The sequence below is a fragment of the Malaclemys terrapin genome, chromosome 10, assembly GCF_027887155.1.
Source record: "Malaclemys terrapin pileata isolate rMalTer1 chromosome 10, rMalTer1.hap1, whole genome shotgun sequence".
Taxonomy (NCBI): Eukaryota; Metazoa; Chordata; order Testudines; family Emydidae; genus Malaclemys; species Malaclemys terrapin.
Genome location: NC_071514.1, coordinates 23,222,599 through 23,250,106, shown reverse-complemented (window position 1 = coordinate 23,250,106; position 27,508 = coordinate 23,222,599). Strand labels below are relative to the sequence as shown.

At 40.1% G+C, this 27,508-nt stretch overlaps 1 protein-coding gene across 5 annotated transcripts in view; it reads left to right on the top strand.

Annotated features, from left to right (window-relative positions):
- The window catches only part of MYO5A (myosin VA), a 193,597-nt gene that overhangs the window by 131,188 nt on the left and 34,901 nt on the right, over window positions 1-27,508 (top strand). For 3 of the 5 annotated variants that reach the window (XM_054042993.1, XM_054042989.1, XM_054042992.1), the window contains exons 13-26: window positions 1,306-1,431; window positions 3,958-4,041; window positions 7,941-8,102; window positions 9,182-9,279; window positions 9,654-9,740; window positions 9,838-9,946; window positions 15,011-15,222; window positions 16,177-16,333; window positions 19,009-19,248; window positions 19,852-20,100; window positions 20,907-21,000; window positions 22,218-22,366; window positions 23,701-23,814; window positions 27,206-27,349. In XM_054042993.1, coding sequence (XP_053898968.1) covers window positions 1,306-1,431; window positions 3,958-4,041; window positions 7,941-8,102; window positions 9,182-9,279; window positions 9,654-9,740; window positions 9,838-9,946; window positions 15,011-15,222; window positions 16,177-16,333; window positions 19,009-19,248; window positions 19,852-20,100; window positions 20,907-21,000; window positions 22,218-22,366; window positions 23,701-23,814; window positions 27,206-27,349 — 2,025 coding nt within the window. Of the gene's footprint in view, window positions 1-1,305; window positions 1,432-3,957; window positions 4,042-7,940; window positions 8,103-9,181; window positions 9,280-9,653; window positions 9,741-9,837; window positions 9,947-15,010; window positions 15,223-16,176; window positions 16,334-19,008; window positions 19,249-19,851; window positions 20,101-20,906; window positions 21,001-22,217; window positions 22,367-23,700; window positions 23,815-27,202; window positions 27,350-27,508 lie in introns of all 5 variants that reach the window. The other 2 variants (XM_054042991.1, XM_054042988.1) reach the window with 1 other exon arrangement.

Below are 27,508 nucleotides of genomic sequence, written 5' to 3'. Positions count from 1 at the left end.
TTCTCGTTATGCAGTGCTTATGGGAATAAAGTCAACTACACTTAATAATTGTTTTGATGCTCTGATTAAAGTTATTTGGAGCGGCTAAGAAGAGATTTGGCAACTACTGGAGAACAAAAGACAAGCATATTCCAGCCTTTCCTCTAAATCCACATATCTATAGCTCCTGTCCGGGCTCTAATCATCTCGTGTCTTGACTATTGTGACCTTCTTCTTTCTAGGTTTGACAAGTGCAACTTTCTCCCCCTCACCACTCTACCTGAAGTCCTTTCAAATCCTTATCTCCCTGGCTCAGTGCTCTGACCACACCAGCCCTCTTTTTGAATTCCTCCATTGGCTCCCCCTTTTCTGCTGCATCAAACACAAACTACTTAAATCCTTTGACGTCCTCCAAGACTTATTACCTCCCCCCCTTCTTAACACTTACATTATTGAACCAGTGGTGCCAGCCATCATCACCCAGCAGTTCATTTCTCTTTAATCACCTTCATGCTTTCTCCTATGCCCTGTCTGTGTATGGAAAGAACTTCCTATCAAAATCTGCAAAACCACTATACTGGCCTCCTTCAAATCCCTCCTTAAGACTCAGTTCTGCCATGATGCCTACAAAACACTAGACAGTGGTTAGGCAGTTGGTATACTGTGGCTGCTTCTTATTATACCCAGTGTGATTGTTTCAGTGTTATCTTTCCCTCCCACTTCCCCAATTCACCCCCCCCCACACACATCATTCTTTTTGTTCTCTACCTGTTGTCTTTTATCATATGCTAAGATTATGAACTGTTTGGAGCAGGGACTATCTTTTTATTACATATGTGTACAGGGACTTGAGGCTTCTCCTTGCTGAGTCATTACAAACAACTAATAATAATGGATATGCTCTGACCTGGTAAGCCTGTCTTTAATAAGAAGCTGTCTTGTGTATAATACATGACTTTCTGCTTCCAGATATACTGCACTGAAACATTGTTAATAGACTATATTTATCTTGACCCCCTCTTTTTTTTCTTTCCCCCTGTTCTATTCAGAGTGTCTGTAACTTGGGTACAGCCTGCTCCCAGAAACATTGCTGAGAGTAGTCCCAGTGGTGCTACCTGCAGTAATAAACAGCACACTCAGTGTTAACTGTAGAGTCAGACCCATAATTAGTTACTGGCTTTTCATCTTCAGTTTAGCAAAGAGCTTAAGTTTGAAGTAGAATGCAAAGTGTTGTCCCCCATTATCACAGAACCATCTTTCTGGTATTATTCACTTCTAAAAGGGCCACAAGATGGTATAAATGGTGTTTTATATTCTCTTATGCAGATGCCTAAAGGATCAGATGACTCTTGGGCCCAGAAATTGTATAATACACATTTGAAGAAATGTGCACTCTTCGAAAAACCACGTATGTCAAACAAAGCTTTTATCATACAACACTTTGCTGACAAGGTAAGGATTTTTTTTTCCCTCTGCAATATTTGCACATAACTCTGTGTACAGATATATATTATTTCTATGTCAAAGTTAGAATTATTTAGGGTGTTCAATATAAGCGACAGTTACTAGCAGTAACTTCCGGTTCTGAATGCAGCATGTCCCTGAAAACCACTTTGTACTTATATAGCCAAGGATGTCAGCATGCTTGCAGTCTCAGAACACCCTTCTGCGGTGTAGATATTATTCTCCCCATCTTTCAGATGGGAAACTAAAGCAGAAAGGAGATGTGACTTGCCCAGGGTCACAGAGCAAGTGTGTGGCAGAGGTGGGAAGACGAAAAAGATCTCCCAGTTCCTAGTTCCATGCTTTAACCACAGACCATCCTTCCTTTGAACGATTACACCTTAATTTATTTATATACCACAATGTAATCTTACAACATCAGTTCTCCTATTATGTGTATTTCTACTGCATGTTTATGTCAATATCTGCTCAGTTGAACAGTCACCATAACACAACCTCAATCTGTTGTCATCTCAGTGTGCTGACAAAGAGTCAAAAACACTGGAGCAACATGTGCTTTTCTTTTTTTCACCTGGTGAGTGAGAGCAGCTGTCTTTAATGACCTGGAAGACAAAGTAGGTCATTGAAATGTATTTTGCTAGACCGGTTCTTACCACATGTTTAAATTTGCTGAGCAGCCTAGAAACCTTTAAAAAAAAAAAAAAAAGTCTAGAAACTGAAAGAAAAAAAAGAAGTATTTTTAAATTTTTATTTATTTATTTTTGTAAAAAAAAAAAAAATTGAGTCTGCATGTGGATTTGTGGTCTTTATTTGACCTCACTTTGTTTCCTCTCATGTACTTGAATTTATGCCTAGAAAAAGGTGAGACTCTGCTTCGCCCCTGTTCTCCAACATGTCCTTGATAATAGCAAATAGTTAAGAGACTGCTTATGCTTGATGCATGAGCCATTTCTCTGCTGAAAATGATGAAAGAGCAAAAAGATAATGCATTAAACTCTTTACATACTGTAAAATACATCGAGCCTGGCTGTTTAAAATATGCTTTGAACTCTATACTGAATAGTATAGTTCAGGTTGGGGAAGTCCCGGGCTGTGGAAGTCAAAAGCACATGCAAGACTGAGGAATTACCAATGTTAAGCCATTTAGTCTTTCATATATGTACAAGTTAACATATACAACATTTTGGAACGGGGAGGAGAACCCATAATAGGGGTCTTAGCTGGCAAGGTTTGTAAACTTGGTTGTTTCCTGAAGGAATACATAGAGCTCTTTGCCTCCCTCTAGTGGTATTTTTTTCAGTTGGGAAGACTCATTTTAATGTTAAAAAAATAGGGTGAAATTCAAAATAGGGCTTAAATGGTGGATGGTTTTTGTGTGGACCCTGTGCACAGAGGTGAAGTTCACCTTAGTAAATATTGTAGTGACTTGATCAGAGTTTGTTCCTTAATGGCTAATGAGCATAGAGAGCATTGTTTTTGTGTAGAGGAATTTGGGGATTTTTTTTTTGCCTCAGCTATGGGAATAGTTTTGATGCCGGTGTGTTACTAAATGGGTATGGCGAAGTTCTCAGTGAAGAGAAGATGACTGTGAGCAGATGCTCCATCTAGAGACGTGTAGCCTGGAGAGACAAAACCAGTGAAGTTCCTTTTTGAAAGAGGGCATTCATCTCCAACTCTTGATCCCGGCCTATTGATAGCAAAGTTACTAAAGAGGTCATTCTTGTTCAGTGAACAGCTAGACTGCTGCTGATGCAATCCCTGTCTTCCTGGGGTTAGTTTGAGAGAGACAGACAAATAAATATCTCTTACTATCTCTGTATTTTTAAAATTCTATTCTCTGGATTTGGGGCAATTGGTTTTTTTTCCCACCCATTCTTAGGTCAGGTAGGTCATCTCTGATCAGTTTTAGTTTGAGGCCTGCAGCCTTTCTTTAAGTCCAAGAGAGTCAATCTTCCTGCAATAGAGGAATGAATTAAGAAGTGGGGATCATTATCATTTATAGAGTCTGTTGTCTTTTGAAGAATACATACCTATAATTACTGCTGAAGACAGTTGCCTATTTGAATGCAGATGAAGACCTTTGTGCAGCTGGCTTCAGCAGTGTGACCAGTTTTACCTATCTCATGAGATGGGATATCTATTTCTCAGCGAGGTCTGGCTTTTATCTAATTTTACAGCTATGTTAACTGAAGCACAAGGAGATGAAGTGGCTCAGCCCAGATTCTCAATTACACTGTCTCAGCAAAGGCATCTCTGCACATGTGCACTTTGTCTGGTTTAATACAATTACAGCAGTTATGCATATTTTGTGGTTTAAAGTTCCATTTTTATTAGAAAGTAACCTTTCTTACAAGCAGTGTTTGTCATGCAAGCATGTATTCAGTGACTGATATTTTAAACAACATGAATAGGAAACTCTTTAATTTCACAGGTTACAACTGGTGAATCCTGCAAAAATGAACTCCTAATTAGTTTTTTGAGGGGGGGAAAAAAATCACATTTTTGTGTTTTTAGGTGGAATATCAGTGTGAAGGCTTTCTGGAAAAGAACAAAGACACAGTTTATGAAGAACAAATCAAGGTCCTAAAATCAAGTAAGGTTAGTGTTGAGGATTGATATTTTTTTTTTTTTCCCCCCTGCTATGGGATGTCAAGTTAAAGGTCAGCTTTTTTTATATAAGCTTTAGAAACTAAAGTTGTTCCTCCCCTCCCCCTCCCCCCGAGTGTAAATGGCCCTCTCCACTTGGCTATAGTTTCTATTTATTTAGTTATTTGTACGTATTTAGAAAGCTATGGGGCATGATCTCACTCCCATTGAAGTCTGTCTGTATTTAGCCATAGATTTTAATGGAATGGGATTGGAACATTTGTTTTGAAAACCACAAATTAGAAATTGGCTTGGTATGTTTGCTGATTTGCTGGTTGGAATATTTTTTTACTTTTAGCCTTGCATGCATTTTCAATATTTTCGCTGTAAATTTTGCTTGGGCTTTTTGGAAGATATCAAGGGATCTTGATGGATCAGAATAGTGTAGGAAGGCTTGACTGTTTCCCTTCTAAACTGCACACCTTTTGATTTTTAAATGTTTTGTGAAAACAGAATTTTCTTATCTGTTCAGACCAATTAAACATAAAACAACTCTACAAGAGAGTCAGGTTGCCCCTATGTACCTGTTCCAAAGCCAAATCAAAGCGAGAACCCAGTAAAGCAGGAAAATTTACATTGGCTGGAGAATTTACTGATCGCTGAAGGTGTTTTTTATTTTTAAACTCCATGGGACTATCCCATTTAAAAACTTTAAAATATTACACCAAGGTATAATGAGTGACATGCTCACTGTTGGAGAAGGGCTACTTTCTCTTAATGGTAGGGATGCTAGCTATTTCTCTTCTGAAATGAAAATGCAAGTACAAAATGTACTTCCTGATGACAGCTATTAGGAATTTGCTAGCTGAAGAGCTCCAGACAGGTTGGAATAATACCCATACAATCATTAATGCAGCTGATAGCCATCCCATGGGAAATTCCAGTATTGTGTCATTTGTTTACATCCTGAATTGACATACAAAGTTGAAATATCTAAACTTTTTATGGAATGAGAAGGTACAAACATTTTCTGTTCAGCAATGTTTCATTTCAGGTCGATGTTAACCTCTGTGACCATGTGAACTGCTGTGGTGCCTCCTGGGAGTTGTGGTTGTGGATCTGTCATGCCCCTGTTCTCCCCTCTGGGCACTGCTGCCCAGCCACGGTGCCTCAGCCACAGGAAGAGACTGTCGGGCATCATGGGGGATCTAGTGTGGCTGGAGAGCATGGCCCACAGGGAAGAATGGGGGCATGAGGGATCTGGAGCTGTAACTCCCATAAAGCATGGTGCCAGCTCAGGCAGATGCAGAGATTAATGTCAGCTTGATCCAGTCCCACCTGAAATGAAATGTTTTGATTTTTCCCAATGGAAATTCCACCAAAATCAATTTTTCCCCGCAGAAACTTTATATTTTGGTGGAAACCCCATTATCCAGTCGAAAAATGTTTCTTTAGAAGTTTTTCAGGCAGCCTTAATTATTAGTAACTCTTCACAGTAGCTTTCCATTTTCTGGTTTAATTCCTGATTTTAATCTACTTTTTTTTGTTGTTGTTGCTGCTGTTTTCTGGGTTTGACATACATATTCAACAGAAGGTAAACCTAAAATCTAGTGCATCACTTATAATTCTAATAATTGCTTACCTCTGCATCATTACAGCTTCTAGGGATTTATGATGTTGGGGAGAAAGTCTGGTCTACTCAAAGTGCACGGCATGCATGCTTCCCTAGAAGGGCTATGTAATGCACAACTTGAAATGTTAGCCCGCTCTAGAAATTGGTCCATGACACTTATTTGAGCATGTTTTATTCCAGTGCATGTGTCACACAAGTAATATGTGAGAGTTCTCAGTTTTCATGCTTGCTGCTGGCATGTGTTAGCAGCATGTCTGTAAGATCATCCGAAAAATTCATGTGAAATGAAAAATGCTTGCTTGTTTCCTACCACATGACTTGTCTGCCCTTTGATCCGTGTTTTTTCTTCTCTTTGAGCACTGCCAGTGCCCTGTGAAACCAAGAGAGGTGCTGAGCCAGGAAAAAACAATGAAGACTCCCTTAGTAGTGCCCTATTCATATGTACTATCTTTACTTTGATCCTTCAGTTCCAATGGTAAAGAATTGCCATGTGTTGCCCCCCGTTTCCACACACAATAGCAGAAGATGCCTTTGAAAATGGTGACTTTTAAATTAAGTTGAACATTTTAAACTCAGATCTTCACCTGAGGGGGATAATGAGCCTCATATATTTGATTCCTTAGAAACATTGGCCCATCAGCAATGAAAAGCCAAGGAAGGACACACACTTTTTTGTGTTCGTGCCAGTAGCAGATTCATCTGGATGAAGCTTATTAAGATTCAAATCACAATGGGCTTCCTTACTTGACTGATATAGACCCACACAGTTTGTATGAAATGACTTGGATAAGTCTTAGAGATCTAGGCAGTTGATACTCATCTTTACTCTTAGTTCAAGAATTTCAGATTTCTTCTGGCCCCCATATTGTAACTTTATATTGCCCTGGACAGCTACATCCTTTTTAAAACACATGATGCTATAGAAATGGCATGAATGCTGGGCTAGCAGACTGCATCACTCTGGTACAGTTCATTCTGGTACAGTTGCACGGACTATTTCATTGATCATGGTGCACACTCATCAAATTTGATAAGGCAACTAGTGATCGTTCCTTGTCGGCCATACTTAGCTAATTGCTTTATGTTACTGAAAATGTAATGTTCCTATTTCTTGGGAATAAGAGAACACATGTTAGTTTAAAGATTATTCATTCATAGCTAGAAGGGCTCAGGTTTCCTTATTCTGGCAATGTTTCTGAGATGCTACATGTTATCTACCTGGAAGCATTATCTGTAGTTGCCTGTATAGTTACTACACCTCTACCCCAATATAACGTGACCCGATATAACACTAATTCGGATATAACGCAGTAAAGCAGTGGTCTGGGGGGGCGGGGCAGCACACTCCGGCGGATCAAAGGAAGTTCGATATAACGCGGTTTCACCTATAATGCGGTAAGATTTTTTGGCTCCTGAGGAAAGCGTCATATCGGGATAGAGGTGTATTGTTTCAGGTTGCTATTATAGCAGAGTTACATTTTGTGGTCATTGTCGTTTACAGTTGCTGTGAGGGAGGGAAGGGGACCAGAGTTGGGTCCCAGGGGTTGCTTGGGAAGTCTGTGCAGGTTCTTTCACCATTCTTGTTGATTGCCAGATAGAGTGGAGCTAATCAGGACCAGCTGGGGGAAGCAAGGGAGCGGGGGTGGGATGGCTAATGTGACAGAAATATGCCTGAGCCCAATTACCCTTAAAGGCATTGCCAACCTGTGACAATGTCACAGACTGGCTGAGCTGTGAAGCTATTGCTGGCTCTATGCACAAGACTCAAGTCAAGCTAGAATTTGACGCTAAGACACCCAGAAATACAAACAATTTTATCATTAAATCAGCACACGCTTGCACACCTCACGTTGATCATGCATGTGTATGCTCTGTCTTACTCTGTCCCATCTCCCCCCCCACCAAAAGAAAAGAAAACTGTTTACAGAAAATAAGCTAGGATTCTAACCATCTTAGATACCTATAGAAGATAATACCACTCATTCTTTGTACCTCAGCATCAGTACTCTGCTATTTACATCTAAGGATCTTAAGCGGCACTATAAATAATCAATTAAGCCTAAAATCTGTCTGAGGCAGACTAGTACAATTATACCCATTTCTAGATTAAATGGTTTGTTCACTGTGTCATGGTCACACAGCCACTCAGAGCTAGGAAAAAGAACCCAACATCCTCCTTCTCAGACCCCTGCATGACCCTTAGACAGCACTTCTTCCCTTCTAGAATACTCACCCCCTGATTCTGAGAGGTAACTTGTTTTTCCTACTTCTCCACCAGTTTAAGATGCTGTCAGAGTTGTTTCAGGATGAGGAGAAGGCCCTTAGTCCCACCTCAGCAACCCCTTCAGGTCGCACGCTGCTGTCTCGCACTGCTGTAAAACCCGCCAAGGCCAAACCAGGCCAAGCAAGCAAGGAACATAAGAAAACTGTGGGACATCAGGTGAGTTGAACCAGTGACTATTTCTATTAGAATAATCTTTTCCCCTCCCCTTCTAGTGTCTTATTGGGCTCATACTGTGCAGCGGTTTCTTGTGATCACTGCTCAGGAGTGTTGGTTCAGATGGAAAGTCACCGTCATGGCTCTCAGCAATAGGTTCGGTTTATCCCACTAGCTTTTTCTTTTTAAGTGTTGGGGAATCTTTAGCTTCCATCAGGCATCGCCAACAAACTGGCAGTAGGACCTTGATTAAGGATGGGATACCAGGATTGCTAGAATATTGATAGAAATCTTCAGCAAAAACTATGCAGTCCATGTAAGAGAAGTAGGCTATGTTTGAGCATGTATACTGCTTTAAATTTTTTGTATGTGGAGTACTTCATGTTCACATATGATACTTTCATGAAGACCTGCTCTCCCAGCCTTGCATAACCACGTAAGAAAGCAGCAGTTTACTGTACACAGTGATATAGGATGGCTGCTCTTAAAAAGGACTTGATCATCTAACCAAGATAGTAACCATTAGGCTTGCTTATAGCTTATAATTTGGACCGCATACGGTGTTAGGGCCAGATAAAACACACAGGGCCAGATTGTCAAAAGAACTCAACTCCCAATCTAAGTGACCATGTTTTCAAAAGAGTTTAGCATGTTTGATGCTGAGCCCCTGAGAAAATCTGATCCCTGGTTACCCTGATTTTTCAAGGGTTCTGAGCTCCCACCAACTTCACTTGAAGACAATGGGAGTTCAGCACCTCTGAAAATCAGCTTGTATGGTTGCATTTGTCATAGGAAACTCAAGCATTTGTGTATTGTATGGCAATATGATTGCCGTTGATTCCACACGAGTGTTGCAGTGTATATGAATTGCTTCCAGAATTTATAGTATGGATGCATACACTGGGGCAGCACATAACCAAACTGCTCTATTGAAATTTGGCTTTATGTTGGATTTTTCTAGACAACCTCTTTTATCTAACACAAAAAGTCCCCATTTGAGATCATTTCAAACAAGACTGAGTTTCATCGTATTCTGATTTCCCTTCTCCCTTTTTTTTTTTTTTTTTTTTTTTTTTTTACAGTTTCGGAACTCTCTTCATCTGCTGATGGAAACCCTTAATGCTACAACTCCACACTACGTGCGTTGTATTAAGCCCAATGACTTCAAGTTTCCATTCACGTACGTTGGTTCATAAATGGTCTCTGAGAACATAGTACACATCACTCAGGAGTAGAATAGTGTGTCTTGGAATAAACATGATAATAACAGCTGTTTGGGGCTGGATGGAGAGAAAATGATTAGCTGACTGCTTTGTATTTCTCCTTTATGCTGTCTGAGAAGGATACCCACAATTTCATGATTTTCATTTTGAATTTGATTCAAAACTTGTGCTCCTAAGGAATCTGTACTCATGACAACTTCTTTGACTGAAATCTACTAGTTTGCATTTCTAACGTTGTCACCATTTCTGAACTTAGGTTCTCATACAAAACTTGGCTAGAGCTTCACTTAGAAAGTCTGCCATTTGACAGACGTTTTGTTTTCTTATATAGGTTTGATGAAAAGCGGGCAGTTCAGCAGCTCAGAGCTTGTGGTGTTCTGGAAACTATCCGGATCAGCGCAGCTGGCTTCCCCTCAAGGTAGGTTTGCCATTTTTCAGATTGTTTTCAGAAGAGGCATTTTCATTGAGAGAGGTTTCCATTATATGGCTAACACCCTTTCTGTTTCTTGGTATAGGTGGACGTATCAAGAGTTCTTCAGCCGCTACCGTGTCCTGATGAAGCAAAAAGATGTCCTTAGTGACAGAAAACAGACATGCAAAAATTTGTTGGAGAAGCTGATTCTGGTAGTAGAATTGTAGCTTTTAAAACCTATAAATTAGGGCTGTCAATTAATCGCAGTTAATGGACGCAATTAACTCAAAAAAATTAATCGCTATTTTAATTGCACTGTTAAACAATAGAATATCAATTGAAATTTATTACATATTTTGGATGTTTTTCTACATTTTCATATATTCTGTGTTGTAATTGAAATCAAAGTGTATGTTATTTTGATTACAAATATTTGCACTGTAAAAATGATAAACAAAATAAATAGTATTTTTCAATTCATCTCATATAAGTACTGTAGTGCAATCTCTTTGCTGTGAAATTGCAACTTACAAATGTAGATTTTGTTTGTTAAATAACTGCACTCAAAAACAAAACAATTTAAAACTTCAGAGCCTACAAGTCTACTCAGTCCTACTTCTTCTTCAGCCAATCGCTAAGACAAACAAGTTTGTTTACATTTACAGGAGATAATGCTGTGCTCTTCTTATTTGCAATGTCACCAGAAAGTGAGAACAGGCATTTGCATGGCACTTTTGTAGCTGGCATTGCAAGGTATTTACATGCCAGATATGCTAAACATTCATACGCCCCTTCATGCTTCGGCCACCATTCCAGAGGACATGCTTCCATGCTGCTGATGCTCATTTAAAAAAAAATATATTAATTAAATTCGTGACTGAACTCCTTGGGGGAGAATTGTATGTCTCCTGTTCTGTTTTACCCGCATTCTGCCATATATTTCATGTTATAGCAGTCTCAGATAATAATCCAGCACATGTTGTTCGTTTCAAGAACACTTTCGCAGCAGATTTGACAATATGCAAAGAAGGTATCAATGTGAGATTTCTAAAGATAGCTACAGCACTCGACCCAAAGTTTAAGAATCTGAAGTGCCTTCCAAAATCTGAGAGGGATGAGGTGGAGCATGCGTTCAGAATTCTTAAAAGAGCAACTCTCCGATGCAGAAACTACAGAACCCGAACCGCCAAAAAAGAAAATCAGCCTTCTGCTGGTGGCGTGTGACTCAGATAATGAAAATGAACATGCGTCAGTCTGCATTGCTTTGGATTGTTATCGAGCAGAACCTGTCAGCAGCATGGAAGCATGTCATGGTTGAAGCATGAAGGGACATATGAATCTTTAGTGCATCTGGCACGTAAATATCTTGCAATGCCAGCTACAACAGTGCCATGTGAATGCCTGTTCTCACTTTCAGGTGACATTGTAAACAAGCAGGCAGCATTATCTCCTGCAAATGGTAACCATCCTTGTTTGTCTGAGTGATTGGCTGAACAAGAAGTAGGACTGAGTGGACTTGCGGGCTCTAAAATTTTACATTGTTTTATTTTTGAATGCAGTTTTTTTAAATAATTCTACATTTGTAAGTTCATCTTTCATGATAGAGATTGCACTACAGTACTTGTATTAGTTGAATTGAAAAATACTATTTCTTCTGTTTTTTTACAGTGCCAATACTTGTAATCAAAAATAAATATAAAGTGAGCATTATACACTTTGTATTCTGTGTTGTCCTGGAAATCAGTATATTTGAAAATGTAGAAAACATCCAAAATATTTAAATAAATGGTATTTTATTATTGTTTAACAGTGTGATTAATCGCGATGAGTTTTTTTAATCACTTGAAAGCCCTACTATAAATATTGCTTGGAATCCTGAATTATACAGATAGTTTTTAAAAATGTGTTGCTCTCGCTCTACAAATTTGAAAATAGTCATACGTTATTATTAGTTGATAGGGACTTCAAACAGCAGCCAATACTAGTTTAGGAAATCCTAGTCTCTCTGAGTGTTCTATTGTTTGCTGGATTGGGTGACATTCACCTTTCTTTTTGAAGCTTTAGATAGAAGCATCAGGCTGTGGCTGCTATTAAAGATCAACAATTCTTTTTATTGTCAGATAAAAATGGGATGTTGCTTCAGTGAGTGTAAGTCACTCCAGTGTTGTTGTGTGGGGGATGGGGGGTTGATTCTCCGGTCTAGCAGGGGCTGGGAAGACAACAATTTTAATCCCTGGTGGATGGAGAGACTGTCTCACTTAATTTAACAGCAAGTTGTATTAACCTTGGGGGTGTAATCATCCTGAGGATTCCAATATGCAAGAGTCTCTCTTTCCTCTTCCAAACAAAAACCCTTCCACCTCCTTAACAGTTTTCAAGTACTTAAAAGGTTGTTACAAGGAGAAGGGAGCAAAATTGTTCACCTTAACCTCTGATGACAGGACAAGAAGGAATGGGCTTAAATTGCAGCAGGGGCAGTTTAGATTGGACATTAGAAAAAACTGCCTGTCAGGTTAGTTAAGCACTGGAATAAATTGCTAGGGAATCTCCATCATTGGAGATTTTTAAGAGAAGGTTAGACAAAAACCTGTCAGGGATGGTCTAGATCAGGGGTGGGCAAACTTTGGCCCAAGGGCCACATCTGGGTGGGGAAATTGCATGCAGGGCCATGAATGTAGGGTTGGGGCAGGGGGTTAGGGTGTGGGAGGGGGTGTGGTGTGCAGGAAGGGGCTCAGGACAAGGGGTTAAGGCAGAGGAGGGGTGCGGGCTGCACGAGGGGGCTCAGGGAAGGGGTGGGGTGCAGCAGGGGGTGCACAGTGCGGGAGGGGGCTCAGGGCAGGGGTGAAGGGAGGAGTGCAGGAAATGGTGGTTCCCCGTTCCTGGCCAATGGTAGCTGCGGGGAGAGAGACCCACAGGCAAGGGCAGTGTGCAGAGCCCTCTGCACCCTCTCCCCCATGGGCTGCAGGGATGTGGTGCCAGCCGCTTCTGGGAGCGGCACAGGGTCTGCAGCGCCACGGGGGTGGCAATCCCGCGGGCTGGATCCAAAGTCCCGACGGGCCGGATCTGGCCCCCGGTCTAGATAATACTTAGTCCTGCACTGAGGGCCTGGAGCTGGACTAGATGACTTCTCAAGTTCCCTTCCAATCCTATGATTCTATGATTCCTTAATTCCACTTAGCACTGTGAGATCCTGCCACTTCCCTACCACCTCTCAGCTGCCTCCTTGCCCTGGTTCTCCTAAACAGAGATGCTCTGTGCAAGCTCCCTGACGGCTCTCATGCATGTAGCCTGTTTCCAGCCTAGGGGAGCAGTGGTGAAAATAAACAGCAGAAGAAGGAGACTTTCCAGCACAGGAGAGGCAGGACTAAGAGTATTGACCCATCCCTGCTCCCAAGTGTGAACAGCTCCCCCTCTTCCAGTACAACACCAGCTGCTGGCTCCCCTTCACATTTAAGAATTAGCTATTACTTAAATCTTCTGCATATAAAACAAACAAAATCATTGGAGTTACATAAGAAATTACTGGGGTTCCTGGGGATTAGCCAGTATACTAAGGGTTAATGCACAGCACAGACAGGCTCCAAAAGAAGATCCCATTTATTTCTCAACCAGAAGGTGGTTAATCATAACTCAGTGCAAGGTATAGGTGAGGAAAAGTAAAAGCACACAGATGACTTGCCATGGAAATTAAAACCAGAAAGCCACCTAGCTGGCTGAGGGTCAGAGTCAGTATCAAACAAGCATAGAATGCAGTTTATGTTTTCAAGATTCCATTAAATGCACTTGTGTGCATATGCTATCCATATCATGCGAGTAGATTCCTTTTCTTGTGTATTATTAAAAGCATTCAAAGCAATAGGAGCAGGTGGAGCTTTCAGCTTCACTTCCTGTGCTTGCATACTGACATCAAATAACAATCAATAGTACCTATTAAATAGTTGAGGTTATTGCTTCACCTGTGTGTTTGTGTGTAAATTTCAAGTCAAAGTACACACACAAGATTTCATCCTGTTTTTCCACCACTACCCATAGCCCCTCCCCCCACACCTTCCTTCCTCGCCCTCCAGGTGTGCTGCAATCATCTCGACGTGCTCTGTCCGTTATGCCTCGTTGGTTTTATTCCATACACAAGTTTGGGGGCACAGATATTTCCCCTGGGCTAGTACGGTTGGTTCTCAGGCTAATAGATTTCAAGTCACCTTTTCAAATCCTTTCTAAAACATTTGTACGCTGTAATATACCTTAAGACTGACTGTTGAGGAATTATCAATTTAAATATAGTTATTTTAATTCTCATTTCAATTACTGATTTTTTTCCCTCTCGTCTCATCAGTTTCACCAGTGTTTTTCCTCAGTTTCATGAGAAATATCAACTGTTCTGATCTTTGTAGCCTGAATAGAAACAAGGCCCTTTATGTTTGGTTTATATTTTATTTAAAATTTCCTGGGTGTATATTGGTGTTTATTACAAAGTGGGTGAAAATTGTTGTAAAACTTTACTTTCCAGTTTTTTGGGGTAAATATTGGGTTTAATATTGGGGGATGGGAGGACAGAAAAAAAGTAACAAATAGAGAACAGTAAGAGTATTAAAAATTAAAAGCAGTGTTTTTTTAATCTATGGTTTATTTCATGAACTGTACATTAACTGTCCTTACATGTATGCATGTCTCTTCTTCTATATTACCTTATTTAACAGACAGTCTTACATTTACACTTAGACTAATTTATTATTAACATACACACCTCACTAATGTAATGTATTGATTTTCTTAACATAATCAGTATTTTCATGCACCTGAGTGGTCCAAAGTTTTGGGTGAAAATCAGATTTTAAAAAAAAAAGAATAGCTTTTGTTAAACCCAGGGATTTTTCAGTAAAAACTGATAACAAAGTGCCTTAAATATAGCCATATTTGGCAAAGGAAATATCAGTCTTCAGTTCTTACACACATTTTTAAAAAAAGAAAAACTTTTTTTCTGGTTCAGAAAATATTTCCTGATAGAATAAAGTTGTAACCAATCCTCACATATATATTATTCCTTAAGATTCCAATTCCCTAACCCTGCTAATTCTACAAATTTATGCACAGAACATAATAAGGTAAAAAAAAAAAAATCAGCTTCCTTAGCTAATGAAAGTACAGATTTAGCTGAAATACTAAATGGGTAGTTTTACCTCTTTACTGACTCTGCTTTCAATTCAGCCTTTGTGTCTTCTTTTTTTATCCACTATTGTTTAATTCTGTTACTGATCAGATATTTCCTCTGAAAATAGGACAAGGATAAGTACCAGTTTGGTAAGACAAAAATATTTTTTCGGGCTGGTCAAGTAGCCTATCTGGAAAAAATAAGAGCAGATAAGCTGAGAGTTGCCTGCATCCGCATCCAGAAGACAATCCGAGGGTGGCTGATGCGAAAGAAGTACCTGCGCATGAGGAAAGCAGCCATCACCATTCAGAGATATGTCAGAGGGTACCAGGCACGATGGTAAGTAGCACACTTGGGGACACTTGCTCTTACATCAGTTCACCTTCCTCTAACTAGGTCATTTAGCTGTGAGAGCACCTTCTGTCTCCTTGTGCTGATCACTAGGAATTAGTTTTTCTGTGTAATGAAGGAAATAGACTAGAATGTGCATTCCTCTAAGAGAAGTACCTGCTTGTTTTGACCTTCAGAAAGATGTAGCTATTTCCCAGCTGGATAACACCTAAGAGCAGTCCATGTTCTCTCTTTGTTAGAGTAGAGGAAAAGTAGAGTGAGGCAGTCAGTCTGCAGGTGGGGTGAGGCAGGACTCTTGCTTAGACTGAATCCTGACCTGCCCTTTTCCTGCCACGAAACCTTGTTAACTTTCCACTGCCCTTCTAATGTGGCCTCTCTCTCCAGTAGTGAAAACCTATTCCTCAGGCCAGGATGCAACAAAGGGGAGACAGGCTAGCTAGGAGTAGATGGCTGATGTGGGTGATGAGGGAACCAGCTGGAGCAGGGAAGCAGGCAGATACAGAGGTGAGGTGGGAGGGAAAAGGAAAGGAATTAAGTTGGGATGCTTTTCAGTGGTCTTGCTGGAGGTATAAGAATTAAGGGTAGAACTGTTTCTGTTGGGGAATGAGTTAGGGAAAGTTGATTAATGGAAGCTGCTTTAAAGAATGAAGGAAGGTGATGAGAAACTGAGAAGAGCATGTCAGTTCCCCAGTGCAATTTTCTGAGGATGAGTAAACTCTACCTGGGGCTTTTAAGGGTTAATTTTTTAATTTTCCCATGCTGCTGTGCAGTACAGTAGTAAGCAAACATTGTACCATTGACAATACTGCAAATAATCTAGAGTAGAATATGTAGAAAACGTAGCTCTTAAGAAAGAGGGTAAAGTTATAGGACTGGGAAAATGTTATTCAGAGGTTATAAATAATAGATGTAAATAACATTTTCACCATTTTTCTTTGCCAGCTATGCCAAATTCTTGCGAAGAACCAGGGCTGCCATCCTAATTCAGAAGTTCCAGCGCATGTATGTGGTTCGCAAAAGATACCATCTCATGCAAGCTGCCACTATTGTGCTTCAGTCACTTTTACGAGGTTACATAGCAAGGAACAAATACCAGAGGGTAAGAAGACCCAGTGTTTCATTATTGCTGTTTCCAAGCACCTCCGGGTTAGCCCATTCTGAAGTGTTTCCATGCGCTCTAAAATGTTTTTGTACAAATTGTCAGACCTTAAGGCACACACTCAGTGCCACTGCATGGCCTGAAATAAGATACTTGAAAATATGAATAATGTGATACAATGATCAGACAGCCAGTCATTATGAGTCCAAATTAATATTGCATGCACAGATGACTTAGTAGCTCTTCTTAATCCCTAATTTCTATGATTCTGTCAAACTCTAAAAGATGATTGAGGATGCTGATTTTGATATTAGTGAGCTGTTGTCTGATAGAATAGAAGATTAAAGCCCTGGCTCTCTTTTTGTTTTTCACTTTTTTCATTTACTTGTGCTGATCTCAGTTTCGTGGGAGGTTGATAGAATTCTGTCCTAATTATGATGATATGACATTAAGTGACTATGTTTAAAGAAAAATTAACTGCCCTCATTTTAGAAATTAGGCTTTGCTTTTAAATGTTTACAGGGCTGGAAGCAGAATTACTGATACATTGGGATTTTGTGAGTTATACAACATTTTGCACAGCAATTCTATCTGTAAAGATTGTTTTGCATTGAGTTTTTCAATGGTCAACTCATCATTCACTGAGAAATTGTCCTACAGAGTTGTACTTCTTCTCAAGTTAGTAGATGTAAACATAAAAGCCTGCCATTGCTTGTGTTTGAGATGCTTGTCTTCTATTGATCAAAAGAATTGGACTGAAGGAATTTCTGGACATTTTTAGATTTGTGTTAAAGAAAAAATGTACAAGTATGCATACATGCTTGTGTGTAGTTGCACACATACATACACCCATGCATATATAGTATAAGAGTCTAACCTATCATTAATGTGAAGGTTGTGCAAAGGAACGATCAACAGCCAGAAATGCCCGAAAAGTAATATTTCTCCCCTTGCACTCAGCCATGTTACACATCCTATGTATTTTATGGTGTACATTATTATTGTTTGTTTTGTTTCTGCTAGCATTCTGAGCACTGTAATCCAGGTTTTATATTACCATTGAATATAAAAATATTAAAACATTGAGTCTTTTACTAGCCTGACAGATGTTTTTCAAATATACATTAACTTCAGAAAGTAATGAGCTTCCTCATAAAACTGACAGGTACATTGCATCAACATATAGGCTAAGAACCATCCCCAGGATATGCAGAATAGATGAGTCAACCATTCTAGATTCCTGAAATTGGTTGAGTGACTCTTGTACACAATTCCTTTTCTACAGTACAACAACATTTTATAAATCTGTCACATTCCCTTGTTGAAGATATGGCAAATTACTTCTGAAGTCACCATAAATCAAACTTACCTGTCTAAGGATGGTTCTGCAATTATGGTTAATTATTCTCCTTAGTAAGCACAATTAGAAATTACCTATTATAAACTCCTCCCATCACAGATGGAACAAATGATAAATGTAAGACAGATGCATTGATGTGAAGGAGGAATTTTATTAAGGCCTGTGATCCTGGGATGGCTGCAGGAAGAAACAGGCTTTGTTTGCAGTCCTGGGATTATAGATTGTGTAGTTGTCCTCCTGTGACTAATTGACAAGCTCTCCTTACAGATCACTTTGGTCCATAATATATGACACACACGTTACCCTATAGAAGCTAAACCCTTTAATTCTAACATTTTAGAGCTAAACTCTCTCATCCTGTGGAATTTAGGATCTCCAGACCTTGGAAATCACTAAAGCATCCTTAGTTCAACTGTCCAAAGAGTAAATAGAACATTTGTTTGAATGTGAAAGATTGGTAGCTAAAACAATGATAACTTCAATTCTGACCCATTTTTCTTCAAACCTGAATTGTTTTTATATTTTAATAAAGACTGTCAAGCCATGTTTTGAAATTTCCACTATCAGCTGTTCCGGAATTAGGAGGGTGCAAAATTTCTAATTGGAATAAATGGGGAGGAAAGCATTCCTTTAATGTTTGCAGAACTTCAAAAAAGCTGCATCAATTTTCTTTGATCTTTAGCCAAACAGTAAGCATGGAAAAGCATTAAAAAAAAGTTTCTACAAGTTAGGAATGACTAAAGAAAAAAAGGTGTGTGGGGGGGAATGGAAATTGGAATTCAACTTGATAAGCTACTACCAACTGTTGAATGCAGAGGAGGTTCATGTATGTGTGTATATATTTGGAAGATATGTAGGGAGACTAAACAATAAGTTGCTGAATTTACCCATCTGTCCATGTACCAATTTAAGTGGCCTTATAATAAAAGGGTATAGTAAGAGCAAGATCTAGTCATCCCTAGAACTCTAGAGATGGATTTAATGTTTTGTTCATAGGTATTCTATATTCTTGTAATTAACAGGGATCTCGCATCAATACAAATGTCCCCAGTTCCTTCCTTCCATCTCTTTCCCTTCATTTTAGCTTTCTCTCGTTTTTTTTCCACATCTTCTTCCCTTGCTCCTTAGGTTAATTTATTTTATTTTTTTATAGTGATTCCTTGGTCCTCTCCTGCTGCCCTTCACCGGCAGTTTCTCTTTTCAAACGGATGTGTCTCTAGTTATTACCTATGTATCTCTCCTTGCAGAACGTTGTTAATTTTGTATAAATACTGTGTGTGGCTTTTTCATCTAATGTTTTTGTTTTTAAACATAGATGCTTCGAGAGCACAAGGCCATTATTATTCAGAAGCACGTGCGGGGCTGGCTGGCTCGTGTGCGCTACCATAGGAGCTTGAAGGCAATTGTGTACCTGCAATGCTGCTACAGGCGTATGATGGCCAAGAGGGAACTGAAGAAGCTGAAGATAGAGGCGCGCTCTGTGGAACGGTACAAGAAACTCAATATTGGGATGGAGAACAAGATCATGCAGCTGCAGCGTAAAGTTGATGAGCAGGTAAATGCCCCAAGAGTGAATGGTCAGAAGTTGCTCATCATCTGCCTCAATATTTGAACTATGGGCAATCATTGGAAAAATACAGTGATTATTGGGAGCAGAATTTTTCTTTAAAAGGAATCAGTTTTCTTCTTTAGTTAGGAGAAATATCTCTTTCCATAGAGGGGAGAGTGGATCAGTCTAGATGTGAATCAGTAGATAATGTACCATTTCCATACATAAGGGCGGCCATACTGGGTCAGACAAAAAGTCCATCTAGTCCAGTGTCCTGTCTTCCAACAGTGGCCAATGCCAGGTGCCCCAGAGGGAATGAACACAACAGATAATCATCTGGTGATCCATCCCCTGTCACAATACACTTTTTTCAGGGTGTTGAATGGAAAACAAGTATGTTGATGGGCATGCATGGGCTTTGTCTGATTTTAACCTAGGACATGAAGGTTTGGAAGCTGCGATCTTGCTGGCCAAGCATCAATTGTTCTGTGGATAAATAGAGTGATTCAGTCTGTCAATATAGCACCTTTCACGAGCACTAGCATTCTGATTAAAACAAACCCCAAAGCTATTCTAAATGCTAATATGTCTGCATTGTGTTTTGCAAAGAACAAAGACTACAAATCCCTGCTGGAGAAACTAACTAACCTGGAAACCACGTACAACACAGAGACCGAGAAGCTGCGGAGTGATGTGGAAAGGCTTCGCATGAGTGAGGAGGAGGCTAAGAATGCCACGAACCGTGTGAACATGCTCCAAGAGGAGATCACCAAGCTTCGAAAGGAGCTGCACCAAACACAGTCTGAGAAGAAGACAATTGAGGAATGGGCAGACAAATACAAACAGGAAACAGAGCAGGTGGGAACTCCCTACCCCAAAATACCAAAATTTTAGAAACAGCCTGTCTCTAAAAGCCCTATTGGTTTGTTGTTCCTGAGATCTTAGAGATTCACAGTTACTAAAATTATCCTTTTTCGTTTGTTGTTCTCGGGTTGAGTACAGCATATGGAATAGTACAGGAAGCTTGCTGATTGGAGCGCTTCTCAAAACTAGAAACATAGTGAATTGATCTGACCTCAAGCTGAACATGTCCCCCAAGAGCAATGCATCTGTTACATCCCCACCCACAAGTTTTTGGAAATCTGTGTGGCACTCAGCCTCTATCAAACTCAAAACAATAAAATAAACCAAACAATTTTCCATTTAAATTTGTTCAAATTTTTGGGTCCTTTGCTAAAGAGAGAGTTTCCCTAGAGCAGTCTTGTAAATGTCTATAGGCCTGGCACCGCCACCAAAACTTAAGAAGCATAGGGCAGAGTCACTGAATTTGTTTCTAATCCATGTATCTTTTAGATGCAATAGAATTTAAATGGCATCCCCGGGTTAAACACTCTGGGCTCTCATGTTCATTGGCCTCATCTGATCAGAAATTCAGTGTGTGCTGCGTGCAGGAGAGGGTGCGATTGGGATGTAAATTAAGAAGTCAATGTGGCACTTTAGCTCACTATCTAATTTTCTGAAGGACAGTTAAAAACATCAAATTTTTGATATCTTGCTACAAGGATGCAGTGGAGTTAGACTCTTCAGAGCTTTAGGTGCACAGATTAAACACATTCCCATGACTGCAATCCTTATTCTGAGCCAAACATTCTGTTGTCTTACAGTTGGTATCAGAACTGAAAGAGCAAAACACATCATTGAAAAAGGAAAAGGAGGAGCTGAATCGTCGCATCCATGATCAGGCCAAGGAGATGACAGGTCAGTTCTGCTCACTTCACTTTCTTTTTTGGTTTGTTTGTTCCTTCGTAAAGTGACTCTCTCTATCCAGGCATTAGCACTCAGATCTGGTTAATCTGCTGTGGTTCGTTAACTACATTTCCCTTTAGAATGTAATTTACAGCTCTAGTATAGGGCCATATGTGCTATACAACTGTTGACAATTTGAGTGTTAAGAATGCCCAAAGCTATATTTAAAAAAAAAGTAAACTAGTTCTGATTGTTAATAAATATAATTAACCCATTGGGGTCAAATTATCAAAAGTGGTCTACTAAATTGTGAACGCAAATTCCATACTTGGATGTGCAGCCTGATATTTGACATACAAAGTGGGTAATTACACACTTAAATTCTTTTTAAATGCATAAATGTGGTATTTGCACACTCAAGTTGAGGCCGCTGGGCTCTGTAAGCAGGGCTCTGTGTACAGAGCTGAAATGTATAGCATGTTGTTATCTGGCACAGAGCATATGCTTTTTGATGATTGCTTCTGAACCTCATCTTTGGAAAAAAATATTCATTTCTATTTGGAGAAAACTAATTCCCTTTATTGCAATCACACACAGACATATACACACATCACCATCTTTGTAGGGTTGTCTATTGCTTTCTAAACTCTAAACTCACTTTGGTCCCTTAATTATCCAGCGCACTGGAGAAAACCACACACAGACCAACGCATATTTTTCTAATAGCGCTCAAACAAATAACAGATGTATTGTTGCATCTTAGTAAGTGACTTTGTGGTGAGCTCCTAACTATAACTGGAGAAAGATTCAGAAGAGCCGAGACTACCCTCATTTTACATTGAAGATATGTACAAATGGAGATGCCATCTTCAGATTCTAGACTAATACAATACAAAAGCAGACTAGGATAAACAATTTTACTGCTGCCACCCCAAATTATTAGGTGACAGACAATGGAGAAGACTCTACAGAAGTGAACCCTTCTAATGTTACCCCAATGATTTTTTTAGTCCTTTGTGTCTTTGATGCAGCACTTTCCTGCAATGGCATAAATATTACAGGCTTATTTTGTTTTTAAACAGCACAGTTTGTACAGTATCTGTGTTCTTTGCATACTTGTGCGTAGTGTCTCACTTGCATACTGTAGCTATGGAATATGGACATCACAGATTAAGTAGGTTCCCAAGATGCATCTTGTTCATACTTTGGTATCATCTATTTGGTGACAGAGACCATGGAGAAGAAGCTTGTTGAGGAAACGAAACAGCTGGAGTTAGATCTGAATGATGAAAGGTTAAGGTATCAGAATCTGCTGAATGAGTTCAGCCGCTTAGAGGAGCGCTATGAGGATCTCAAGGATGAGGTGAATCTGATGGTGGTAAGTGGTTTAAAATATAGCAAAATTATGTGCTGTTTGTGGACAGTATTTTACCAAAACTTGGTGAAATAATGTAGGGTCAGATTTTGTTCCCAGATCTGTGCATGGGAATTGTTTGCCTTGTGCCAGAGCAAAATTTGCCCCTTAAACATTAGCTCTTAATCTGACTGCGTTTGCTCAACCAAAACACTTCATGTAATCTAACCCAGCAGTTCTGAATTAGGGGTCCGTCGCCCGTTGGGGGCCGTGAGCTGGTTTCAAGGGGCCACAGGGCCCCAAGGCTGAAGCGTGGGGCTGAAACTGGGAGCAGAGCCACGGGGAGCCCTGAGCCCCAGCGCTCCCCTGAGAGCTAGAGCCTCGGCGATCCCCGTGGGCTGAAGCTGGGAGTGGAGCTGTGGGGAGCCCTGAGCCCTGGCGCTCCCCCTGGATCTAAAGCCCTGAGCTCCGGTTCTCTTGCAGGGCTGAAGCCCCAGCTCCTCCCCTCTCCCGTCCAGAGCCCTGGTGCCCCGCGGGGCAAAAGCCCTGAGCACCCCCACCTGGAGCCCAGCACCCCACTGCCCAGTGGCTGAAGTCCAGAGCCCCGAGCCCCCCCTACAGCTGAAGCCCTGAGGTCCCCACACACAGCCAGTGGCTGAATCCAGGAGTCCGGAGGCCTCCTCACTGGGCCCTGGAGTTTTTATAGTATGTTGGTGGGGGCTCAGAAAGAAAAAGGTTGAAATCCCCTGCTCTAACCCATTTTTAAACTTCTTTTTGGGGCTTGTGAACGACTTTTTGTCTCAAATTATGTGGGGGTTTTAAAACCTTTTCTGTTATTCTTGTTGTAGCTATAGGCTTATTGATCTCATTTTTACATTGGCGTTTTCAAACATGCTACTGCCCAGATTTTACTAGCCCCTCAGTTTCATTAATACCAAGTTTACCATTATCAATTTTGCAGTAGTTTTAAAGTTTTTTGTGTGTATGTATCAGGAGGAGGAAATTACAGTGTGGAATACAAAACTTCAGAGAGTCCTTGCCTCTTCTGAATCTTGGGTTGCCACTTCCTTCCCTATAAATGCATGTTTCCTTTTCCACAAAACACTGCTTTATTGCTCACTTCTGCTGCTCCCACAAGCAAATTCTCATAATGCGGAAAAAGTTGACCTGTCCCCAGAGTCTTGATTACAGTGTCTTTCATGTGCCTAGGTTTCAGGTGGCACAGAGGAACCAAACTCTCAAATCTTTTCCCAAAGTCATGGTTGCTGTGGAGTAACTCAGAGCACTAGAAGCTAAGCCACTGGGTTATGGGCAGGTGACAATAATGCTGGTACTGACTCATTTTATTTGCACTTCAGAGCATCCCCAAGCCTGGGCACAAAAGAACGGATTCCACACACAGCAGCAATGAATCTGAATATACATTTAGCTCTGAGATTACAGAGACAGAAGACTTACCACTGAGAATGGAGGTAATGTTAGAGAAACTCCAGTACTTTTCACTAATCACTAGCAAATATATGCCCAGTCTCTAAGGTGCCACAAGTACTCCTGTTCTTCTTTTTGTGGATACAGACTAACACGGCTGTTACTCTGAAACTCATCTTTTCTTTATGACTGGCAAATCTTAGTGTCAAGAATCTAGTGCTTTAGTCCACCATATCCCATTTTCTTTATGAATGGCTTAGTATATAGTGGTATCTCTGTAATTCTACATAAAAAGATTTCAGTAAAAATATATTTTTAATTTTCTTTAATTTACAATAAAGGACCATAGATAGGGTAGTTGGTCACACAGCTGTCTAATTTACACGTGACGCAGTTGCCTGGCAACTTTTGCAGGAACAATCAGTTGCTTGCTCAAAAGTGGGCACTCAAAAACAACTTGAGGCTGGCTGAAAAGCAACCTCTATACTGTATATTTAAAAGCTGAGAGAAGTACAAGTAGCTAATTATTCTCTCAATAACTGTGCTGAAATAGGAAGGTGGCTACAAATTTCATAGCTGAGTACGACTCAGACTTGTAAAACTGTTGCACCAGTATCACAAAATGTCATGCAATTCTCATGCACTTTGAGTGAAATTCACTTCAATGGAGACTGTCCACGCAAAGTTCTATGCATCACTTAACGCCCACATTAAAAGGCTGTATATATGGGCCCTTTTCACTGGGGTGAATTCACTCTTAGTGAGGAGAACATCATGTTGGATTTTTTTTTTTTTCTATGTGATACAGAAGAAGAAAACTTGAAAGATGCATCATTACTGTAACCTCAAGTAAGCATTCATTTGAATCCTGGATTCTTTGGAATTTTTCCAGAATTATTAGTCAGCTCTTCTACTGCCATAAGCAGTTAGTACTAATTATGGTGTAAATTCACGTGCATCTGCAAGTCGTTCTTAACATATTTCAAGATTTGAAATAAAGCCCATCCACGGGAACTTCTTTTAACCTGACTACAAACATGCCAGAGGGCATCAGATTCCTGGGCTGGCATGTGCCAGGAGATGGGTAGTATTTTCTACTCAAGCTGGGGATACTTGCTTTTCTTTTAGACTTCGGATTTCACTCTTGACTCTGGGTGGTGGTACAGCAGATCACTCCTTCCTCACCTACTGAATAATGGTGATTTAGAGGGACAGAGTTCAGCTCTGTCGGATGTCTCCATAGTTGGGTTTTACTGACTGCCATTATTTTTCCTGCAACTCCTCCTTAGACAAACTGTTGAAATCAAGTTATAGCTTGTGCAGATCGTCTAGATGTCATGTATTTCTACTTCCATTTTTCATAAGAATGGCCATCCTGGGTTAGACCAGTGGTCCATCTAGTCCTGTGTCCTGCCTTCTGACAGTGGCCAATACAGGATGCTTCAAAATAAGTGAACAGAACCGGGCAATTATTGAGTGATCCATCCCCTGTCATCCAGTCCCAGCTTCTGGCAGTTGGAGGTTTAGGGCCACCCAGAGAATGGGGTTGCGTCCCGGACCATCTTGGCTAATAGCGATTGATGGACCTATTCTCCATGAACTTATCTAATTCTTTTTTTTGAACCCAGTTATACTTTTGGCCTTCACAATATCCCCTGGTAATGAGTTCCACAGGTTAACTGTGCCTTGTGTGAAGAAGTACTTCCTTTTGTTTGTTTTAAAGCTGCTGCCTATTTATTTCATTGGGTGACCCCTGGTTCTTGTGTTCTGTGAAGGGGTAAATAACACTTCCCTATTCACTTTCTCCACACAGGTCTGATTTTATAGACCTCTATCATATCCCCCCTCCCTCCCCTTAGTCATCTCTTTCCTAAGCTGAAGAGCCCCAGTCTTTTTAATCTCTCCTCATATTGAAGCTGCTCCAGACCCCTAATCATTTGTTGTCCATTTCTGCACCTTTTCCACTTTTAATATATCTTTTTGGATATATGGATATATGGGTGCCCAGAACTGCACGCAGTATTCAAGACGTGGGCGTACCATGGATTTATATAGTGGCATGATATTTTCTGTTTTACTATCTATCCCTTTCCAAATGGTTCCTAACTTTTTGTTAGCTCTTTTGACTGTTGTTGCACATTGAGCAGATGTCTTCAGAGAACTATCCACAATGACTCCAGGATCTCTTTCTTTAGTGGTAACAGCTAATTTAGACTCCATCATTTCATGGGGTAATTGACTTAGCAGGACACAGGCCCATCTTTAGGGATAGATGGAAGCTGTCACGTGTAGTGGCATGTAATAGCATTTCTCATGAGATCCAAATGTTTTTTCTCACATTGGCTGGCAGCCTTATTTAACTGCTTTTTTATTTTTTTCCAAAATCATGCTTCACAGGAATTTTGTTCTTTTGAATCTTAATGAATACAGTAACCCACACAGGACTGTGTACATGCTTCAGCAGATAGAGAGATTAGATCTCCATTAATTTAACCTATTAAAAATGAAAGCACCATTAAACATAAAGGTTAACAATAATAAACAGTATCCAAAAAAGTTGAGATAATTTCAAGCCAGAACCCCAAATTTAAACACAAATTCTGCAGAAATTGAGGGTATCTGGAGGTTTTTGTAGTTTGTGACCATTATATACTAAAATGTTATAAATGCTTTGCTTGCCTTATACATGCATAGTTGTATCTTTTCTAATATCCTTTCTAGGCTTTAAAGGATTAGGGTGCATTAAAACATGATAAAGCTATAAAATATTTGCCTCCAACAAGTTCCATTACAACTTTGAATTACAAATGATGACCTTTACACCAAGATACCAAAAGAAGACTAGTTGATTAATCCAAGAATATACAGTGCAGCTACAGTAGTACAAGAAAAAGGGCAGGAAACTTCTGAATGTACCCAAATCACTTCCTTCTGGTCATTTTATGTGTCACACCCCAGTTTATTGGATTATTTAATGGTGGGTCCAAATAAAGAAATTATGTAATACTTTGCTTTTAACTAAAGAACCTAACAATAATAGTTTAAAAAATTAGGAAAAGTTTGCCTGTAGTTAGTTTGTTTCATAGTGAATCTAACCACAAACTTATTTCTTTTCTCCCTTCTCCCCTCCAAACAAGTAAGAAAAAGAGGTATGATTAATTAGACTTTATGCCTTAGAGTTAGCATCTAGTTTTTTCTGCCTTTAAAGCTCTAGGCTAGATACCTTTTATACTAGTCAATTCCTTTTAAAATAATCTTTTGAAGGTTAGTGAACCATTTTGGATGCCAATATGCAGCTCTCAGAATCAAGTAACATGTATATGCTCCCAATCATCCTGTTTCCCCAGTCTTTCTCCCCTCTCTTCTCACAATACCCTTTGCTTCTGACATGGAATGGTGACCCTTCTTGACTCCGCTGTGTTCTTCCTCAAGCAGGAGCCAAGTGAGAAAAAGGCGCCGCTGGACATGTCTCTGTTCCTCAAACTGCAGAAACGGGTTACAGAGCTGGAGCAGGAAAAGCAATCCTTGCAGGATGAACTGGACAGGAAGGAGGAACAGGCTCTCCGCACCAAGACTAGGGTAGAGTGCATCTAGCCAGTCACATGAGGACCTTGCGTTGTTCCCACCTTAGTAACATATAGACAATTTGGCCTGCTGAATGGTTTCTATAAAACCATCTGTTCCATTAGTACTTACTTTGTTTGGCCAAAAGTTACAAGCCTGAGTACCTAAAATCAA